The sequence below is a fragment of the Necator americanus genome, chromosome IV (genome assembly GCF_031761385.1).
Source record: "Necator americanus strain Aroian chromosome IV, whole genome shotgun sequence".
Classification (NCBI taxonomy): domain Eukaryota; kingdom Metazoa; phylum Nematoda; class Chromadorea; order Rhabditida; family Ancylostomatidae; genus Necator; species Necator americanus.
In genome coordinates this window covers 15937481-15945860 of record NC_087374.1, presented here as the reverse complement: position 1 = coordinate 15945860, position 8380 = coordinate 15937481, and the positions used below count along the sequence as shown (strand labels likewise).

Here is an 8380-nt window from a genome sequence, read left to right as displayed (position 1 = left end):
AATCTTTGCGCAGACATCTGCTCGCATCCAATACCGCCCACTCAACACAAGCGTATAGAATTCGCACCCGCGCGAAAGTCGGACAGCAATCCGCGCGCTGCTTTGGCGAAATATTAATACAAGCGCAGCAAGGAATCAAATGGAACTTTTGAAATTGTTCACATCAAACTGGTAAAAGGAATGAAAGAGCAAAAGTAAACCTAGCAAACACAATTAAGTCGTAATAAATGAAAAGAATAAAAAAAATCCACATAAACGCTCCCAAATGTAATACATTTCGAAATATGTAACACTATTGGTCTGGAAGTCCACAACAACATGCCAAAAGTCTCCGGAGATTACGTGGCGACTTTCGCGCGGGTGCGAACTCTATAACTCTGCTCATCCAACTGCATACACGCGCTCTGGCGGATAAATGACCAGAGCTGGATGTCGAGTGAAAATCTTTCCGCGGACAAATGCGTTAAAATCGGAGATATATATATATATATATATATGCCGTCGTTCTACCGCTGGGAACGTTTATCCATCAAACGACCGTGTCCAGCAATGACGTACCTCGAATTTGCGCTTGCGAGTCAATCAAACAGTATTCGATAACACGATTGGAGGAAGAAATCGCCGATAGTTTCATTTCCATCATATTTATCCTCTCAAAGACAAATATGTAGAATATGGGCAAAGCATGCGTAAAGATGTCTCTTCGATCTTTCCGCAACCCCGAGAGGTGAAGAAAGTTGCGTGCGGGGAATTGTCCTTCCCTTCTCTGAGCACCAGAAAATACCAGGATTATCCACGATAGTCGATAAGAAGTCGAACATTATTGAAATGATGGGAATGTTTCTCCTTTTTTCAAATCTCCTTTTAAATATAAATATATATATAATATATATATTTATATAAGGAAATTATTATTATAATTGTAATCATCAAATTATATAAGGAAACAAGGTGCGTATATCGCATACTTTATTGCTGAAGGTGGATATTTCCTCTTTTACCAGTCTTGGCAGCCTCACATCAAGTAAGAATGCATATGTTTGTTGTCTCGTGCGGTAGAAAAGTTTAATTAGTACAGATTTGCGCAGACGTATCATATTCCACTAGATTATTCGTTGTCCTCAACGGCAGTATGCGTTGTTGCACACAACGAGTTGCAGAATGACCTCAATTTATCAACATGGCACGAACAGAAAGTAGGTTGAATTTTGCACCATATCCTTTGATTTTCTAGCCATAATTTTTATGCGCATTTTCATGTCATGCGCTCTGTAGACCATTCAACGCCATTTTTTTTCGCCTCCAAAAATACTTTTAAAAAAACTTCTTTCCTAGCAGTAACCATATCTGTGTGAAAGCTTCACCGAGTACTGTATCGAATGCGGACCCAACCGAGATAGCCAAATTCAGATGTAACTGTCATTACCCATGGCTTCGGGAAGTGCATGGTCTTTCAGCACTGATGATGGTAAGTTCGTTTATTCTGTATTTCCGTCCTTATTCTAATTTACTTGACAATATCACCAATGGCACAGAATTGAGCGACTACTGATGCAAGGACGAGGCGGCCTGCGATAAGCTCGTGGCAACATGGGCGGATTAAATTAAAACCAATTAAGTCTAACTAAACTAGGTGGATCTGGGTAAAATGTAGTTGGGGAGCCACTCTGACGCACATCGAACTGCTTCCCTCTTGTATTTAGTGCGATTATTTGAGGTGATTCTTGGCGGGAGCTTCCGCTGTGCCAGTACTGTACCTGCACTCAAAGCGCGGAAAAGGTCATGGACAACAGGCGCAAAGGCGTCCGCTCATCTCTCCCTGGATCACTGCAAGCAGCCGGCTCCTGAATGCTGTTTTGTACGATGCCTTCTGTTGCAGCATGTCACCCTTGCACCCGTATCGTCCCTTGCTGCCTATCGGGGCACTCCGAATTGATTTTCGACGAATCGTAGGGTGGAGCGTTGCAATAGATGGCGTCGTACAATACAACATTCTGGAAGCGGCTGTTTGCAGTGGTGCAGGGAGAGATGAGCGGAATTCCCCTTTCTCCATAATCTACGACCCCGTAAACGAATACTCCAGTTGAAATCCTCACCACCTCAGATTCGTGGTGTGCTGCCTTTAAACCATTCTATAATTTGCATAATGGGTGCCTCTAACTTCCTAACTCTTCGTGACTTCACTCAGATTACTGATTACCACTTCGCCGGAGTTTCCATCGCAGTCGAATAAGGAATTCGGCAAATGGCTGATGATCGTGGATTCCTGTGGAAGGAGCGACTTTGCCACAAATGTGGAAGTCCCGTTAAAGTCGCGAAGCAGACGGATGTGAACAGCCTTCATAAAGGCTAACTCAACGGCCCTATTTAGGGCCACCAATCTGCGAATACAAACCGAAAATGTGTGAATAAAAGTTGTTGCATGCATGCTTAGTGACCGTGGATTGCTACGGAATTCATTTTCGGTTCTTTTTTTCTTTGGAAGTAACACATGATATGAGTTATTTATTTCTCGTGAACTTGTTCGGAGTTAAACGTAGTTGGAGGTGGCGCCCTTATTTCTGGAAGTAAATCAATAAATCAGTCGGGGCCCTAAGACCTAAACATTAGTTTTAGAAGATCTATGACATGGAAGATAAAGCTGCTAAAAGGAAAAAAATAAGACATTATCTAGAAGTAAGGGTGCCACTGAGTGGTCCCACAACTACATTTTCCCCTTGTTTGGAAGATTTGGTGAAGTTAAAACAGTAGTAGTTCCAGCTCTGTCTTAATTTTCTTAGCAGCTTCAACCTATATGACGTGGATCCTCTAAGTTTGATGCTTAGATTTTAGGGCCCCGACTGATCCAGCTACTCAATTGTGCTCCATGACCTTTTTCGTGATCTGAGTGCAGGTACAGTACTGGCACAGTGGAAGTTCTCGCTACGAATCACCTCAATTAATCGCAAAAAATACAGTAGGGGAGCACTTCGATTTGAGTGCGCCAGAGTGCTCCCCTAACTAAATTTTATCCGGTGAATCTAAGGTAGCCGAATAATTTGTGTCTTGCGCTTTATCACCGTCAGAGAGCCCTCCATAAACAATGTGTGCATAGAAAGAAACGAAGTTGCACAATTTCGCTCGATTTGCTATCTTGCTTATCTTAGAGCTGCAAATAAAATGAAGCTGAAATTGACTGTGTAGATGGTGATCGCTGTTCCCTCAAGCGCAGGTTCAAGCGAAGGCGACAGTGTTGCTGTTACAGTAGCGGCGTGTGGCTGGCCTCTGCAAGGGAAGCCCTGCTGTTCAGGGAAAACGGTCCCTGGTGCATACCACCAGGCACGATTTAGCAAGATTTTTGCCTATACAATAATTTGAATTATCATGAAAAACAAGTGCCAACGATTGAAGTGCTGATAAAGTTGAAGGAGAAAAGCAATATATATCATTTAAGTTGCTAATATATTTGCATGAGGGAAATTTTAGTTATTGTTTAGTTGATTTGCGCTTCGTACAAGCTCTTCTTAACGCATACGCGTTGGCGTAAAAATTTCTCTCAGTTCAGTCTAACTCCCGTGAAGAAAAACTTTTCTGGCTTGGTGTGATCATCTTGTGTGGTACTACATCAGTTGTGTTTGCGGACTGGATTATGGAAGAGTTTGTTAGAAATCGGTTCAGTACAAGACTAGTTGTTGTCCCGGTATGTTTCAGTGTTCGTATTTTACACCAGTTTGGGCGCGTCTACTTTATTGCAGGTGCAACAGCTCCAGTTCCCCACACTGGTGTTCTGCCCAAAATATGGAGATGCGCTTCATTTGGAGCCTCTGCTGAAAGGTTAACTTTTGCATGAAAAAAGTCTTCTCTGATCCACATTAACAAGCTTCGCAGAATAAGTTATTTGAAGTAATGGTTTCTCTTCATTTGGTCAGGTTTTGGTACCGACATTTATGTTGGCTCGAGCAACGGCGGCGTTACAAGTTAAGTAGTTCTTTGGTTGACATATTGGGTTGGCAACTATGTTCCCGCCGGTTTTTTTTTTAATTTTAATATTCGGAATGTCATTATTTGTGGCATAATGTTTTATGCCATTCAAAAGAAAATGTTTTGTTCTATCGGAATCTATGTTTTGTTTTTTGCCCAAGCTAATTTATATTAATTTACAGATCATCAAAATGGAATGTCAAGTTGAGAAAAATGAGCATTTTCAACACCTCCTTCTATTTACTTTTAATCGAGGTTCTAACGCCACAAGAGCTGCTCACCAGTAACGATTCGATAAAGAATTCGTTGCTTGTGTCCATGGGTTGCGCGGTGACGAGCAAGCAAACCAGCGAAGATTGTGGCTCGTTGATTTTTGTTGTCGACACTGAAGCATGCAGAACCCATGCTTCAATGTCGACAACAAAAATCAGCAGCTTTGAACCTTTCCCAGCGAATGAAGATGTTTTTCCATGGCAGTGTGAGAGCATTTTCTCAGCCAGTTCCGTCGTCGTCTGACGCGAATTTTCGTGTAAAAGTTGTTCTAGTCGTTCTTCATCCAACTCAGCTGGACGGCCAGAAGGTGCGTCCCTGAGGTCAAATGTTCCATTTTTGAACTTGGCACACCAGTCACGAGCGATTCTGTCAGCTGTGGCACCATCTCCATACACAGCACAAATGTCGCGAGCAGCTCTTGTGGCGTTAGAACCTTGATTAAAAGCAAAAAGAAGGAGACGTCGAAAACGCTCATTTTTCTCCACCTGACCTTCCATTTTAATGATCTGAAAATTAGTATAAATTAGCTTGAGCAAAAAGTAAAACATAGATCCCGATAGAACAGAGAATACTGTTTCGAATTGCATAAAACATTATGTCACAAATATTTAATGACATGCGGAATATTAAAATTAAAAAAACGGCGGGAACTTAGTTACCAGCCTAATATATAGTCGGTTCAGAATGGCTTAAGGATCGGCGCAAACGGATGCGCTCGAAGCGGTGCAGTAGAGCGTAGCTGCAGGGATCGATGAGGGACCATTCATCGCCATGTTCCGAGTGAAGCTATTGATGGTCCGCCTCGATCCCAACTTCTAGCTCCGCCGCTCCGAACCGTTCACGCAACCGTAACTACCGTGAAGTCGTTTTGACCCGACAGCACCACTCTACTCGAAATGCTGTCACAGTTCAAGTCGAGCGCAGTGATTGTCCATGCTAACAAAAGTGCATGTGCCCATAGTAGAGTCATGAAGCACGGTGCAGATACGTAAGGGGCTGCGTTCGATGCGGTGCGGTGGAAGTAATGGTTGGAATAGAGGCAGGATTTTACTCATCTCTGCATCTGATTGCACCAAGCGAGATTCCTGTCTCGATCGGACGCTAGCTGCAGCAGGCTTCAGGTCACTTTGACAATACATTAGCTGGCCTTTACATGTAACTGTACAGGTCACACACGTTGATTTGCAACGTTATGGTGTTGAAGTCGAACGCCCTATCAGAGATGACTGATTAATGCCAGAGACCTTGTCCTTTATTTTTTTAGATAAGAAGTTTCGCACCCAATTCCATCAACTAAGCGTATTTCTCAGAGAATTAAAACACGACAGTGAAAACAATATGATCAGATTTGAACAGATATGAAGTCGAGAGTTCAAAATGTGGATGATGGCGTCGCTTACGATATTATTCGCTTCCTCATAGCAGGAAGCGGAATAGATAACGTCGATGTCGATAGATGGAGTGAAGAATACCGGTAAGCAGATGGGAAATGGTACAACATCAGTGTTTCTTGACTTCCATCTAGTTTAGAGTTATGCTCGATGACCTTTATAAAGTATGGAGAGGAAGACGAACACAGCAAGAAATGTTTGATTTCGTATTCAATGAGAATGGCTATACTTGTAACGAAGTTAGTTATCTCTGTGCTAATAACCGCTCCTCTACTTTGAAAGCTTTCCTATAAAAATAATATTCTTAGTTTGCCGTATTATGTCATGGAAACAGTCTTCTTACTTCTGCCCGAGAATACGAGAATGCGATAACTCTACCTTTCCATTCCTACCGTTGTCGTTCTTCAGATGTTCCAGTCATGCTATGCTGGATCCCAAAACCTGGAATGTTGCGAAGTATTCGAAACAACTTTTGTGATGATGAGAGGAAGGTGAGGTTCCCAAACCTAAGAAAATGAGTGAAAAATAGAAAAGAAAAGGTGCTAAATGTCACTTCTTGTCACTAATTTAAGTGATGTCTTCAGATGTTTTCGCCTTATCAACAACTACTATCAAACCGACGTTGATGAAACCGATAAACTTACTCTCTACTTCAATCGAATCCAAGGAAGATTACTTGGGAACAATACAAGGGTCTGTACAAGTAATCGTCACCCTTCGAGATTCTTAAAAAGCTCATCGTTCAGCCGCAACTAGTTATGTACATTAGCGATCATCATCCTGAAATCGGTCTATATCCTCGTGTTTATTTGAGTCTCAATGATTGGAACCGCCTTCGTTTTGTTCAACGTAGGATATCTATGGTTTCCGAAAATAATCTATGCTCAACTGATCCTCGTAACAAAGGTATCTATTACGGATTATCTCGAGCATCTTTCTAGTTGCTAGACTATGATCCTACAAAGTCTGCAAATTGTTCCTCTTTAGGAAAATCGACGTGTTTCGTGTACAACTGGATTAATCGAATGGTTGTGGCTCCGATGAATTGTACACTACCGCTCCTCCAATCAATGTTAACACATCCGGCCAATGTCTCAGCATGCGAGCCGATAACAGTAGTCGAGAATTATCACAATGTTACTTCTACAATAGTGGAAAACTATGGGGTATGTGCGCCTTCAACCGTACTTTCCAATATTATTTCGATGTCGAAGCAAGTTTTAGTGTCTCCCAGCATGCGAACGTATAGAGAACAATTGGGAGATGACAAGCAGTATGGACACCAGTCCTTCGCCAAAATATGCTTTTCGCATAGAAGCATCGTTCAGTGATTTAGCAGTAGGTTTAGCCTTAGACTTGATTATTTATATACCACTGTCTACTTTCCACGTGGTTCATTTTCAGTATGAAGAATACACTGAAATCAGCCTAACAACATTATCACGATTCATTTCCGAATTGGGCGGACAAAGTGGGCTGTTTATTGGTTGTTCTATTATGACATTCGTTCAGGGGATACTTTCTGTCGTTCTATTTCTATATCACAAAGCAAGAGGAATTTATGTGAAACATCTGGCCATTCCTTTAACTTTACGTCAATAAAAACATTACTTTGTAACACAGGAATATTATGTTATTTTATCGTTAATCGTCAGTCATGTGGTCCAAACGGGTGCGTATCGTTAGGTACCTACAGCTTCCACGACAACTTATCCACAGAAGAAATGACCGGGAACAATTATCGTTAATTGGGCTGTATTACCATTACAGGCATCAACAGACTATCGCGCTGCGATAGATCTTAGCACGCGAATCAGACGTTCTGGCTCGAAAAAACATTGGAAGCGTTTTATATCACAGCCAAAAGTCCAATGATGGATCGTAAAGAAGAATGCATCGCTGTGGCCAACGAGCTGGCGCCATATCAAGACCTTTGCGGATTTTGACCTACGGGGTCAGAGGCGGGGGCATCGTTACTAGTTACTACTAGCGGCGCAACTCTAACAACTGGTGGTCCGCTAACATCACGATTTTGTGGCTATCAAGGTGAGCGCTATGGCGGTCTGCTTTTTTGACGTTGCCTTTGAATAATCTGTTTGCTAAGCCATATCTTGTGGGATGACGGGGCGTTTGAGGGAGTAGATTACACGTGTCTTTGATTTTTCCAGGCTCTGAAGAAGGCGACGACGCCGAAACGTTAGCGAGAATAAAGATTAAAGGCATCACCCCACGAATCTGAGGTGGTGCAGATTTCAGGTGGAGTATTCGTACAAAGGATGGGAGACTACGGAGAGGAGGGTGATTCCGTCCATTTCTTCCTAATTACCGTAAAAAACGGCCCGGAAGATACGGCTTCATTCGTTTTGGCGCACCATTTTGTACAAGAGGTTCGATTGGAGCGCAGTTTTTTGGGGGGCCCCCTTTTCCGGGCCGTTTTTTACGGCAATTAGCAAGAAATGGACGGAATCACCTCCCTCTCCGTAGTCTCCCATCCCGTATACGAATACTCCACCTGAAATCTGCACCACCTCAGATTCGTGGGGTGATGCCTTCAATAACAATCTTGGTTCTGCTTAAGAAGTAGTACACGATTGCATAAGAAGTGCCAGAAATAGAAAATAATTGTATTTTTTATTTGTGCAAAACAAGCAAATCGGAACTTTCAAGCCTTAAGACTCATGAAGCTAAAGTGAAAAGATGTATCAACTAAAACAGCCTTCTCTGGAAGTTTATTTTGTTCGATTTCAGAAAATCGG

General features: G+C 42.3%; 2 protein-coding genes across 2 annotated transcripts; one reads left to right on the top strand and one right to left on the bottom strand.

Annotated features, from left to right (window-relative positions):
* Positions 1–4196: 4196 nt before the first annotated feature.
* RB195_001452 (uncharacterized protein) lies at positions 4197–4730 on the bottom strand (the record flags this gene model as incomplete). Its single annotated transcript, XM_064198228.1, has 1 exon — positions 4197–4730. The coding sequence occupies one exon, from the start codon at positions 4728–4730 to the stop codon at positions 4197–4199; it is 534 nt and encodes a 177-aa protein (XP_064054109.1).
* An 861-nt stretch (positions 4731–5591) lies between these two features.
* Positions 5592–7863, top strand: RB195_001451 (uncharacterized protein; the record flags this gene model as incomplete). Its single annotated transcript, XM_064198227.1, has 9 exons — positions 5592–5707; positions 5764–5863; positions 6033–6115; positions 6209–6317; positions 6371–6530; positions 6612–6790; positions 6849–6962; positions 7029–7095; positions 7793–7863. The coding sequence occupies 9 exons, from the start codon at positions 5592–5594 to the stop codon at positions 7861–7863; spliced, it is 999 nt and encodes a 332-aa protein (XP_064054108.1).
* Between the last annotated feature and the right edge of the window lie 517 nt (positions 7864–8380).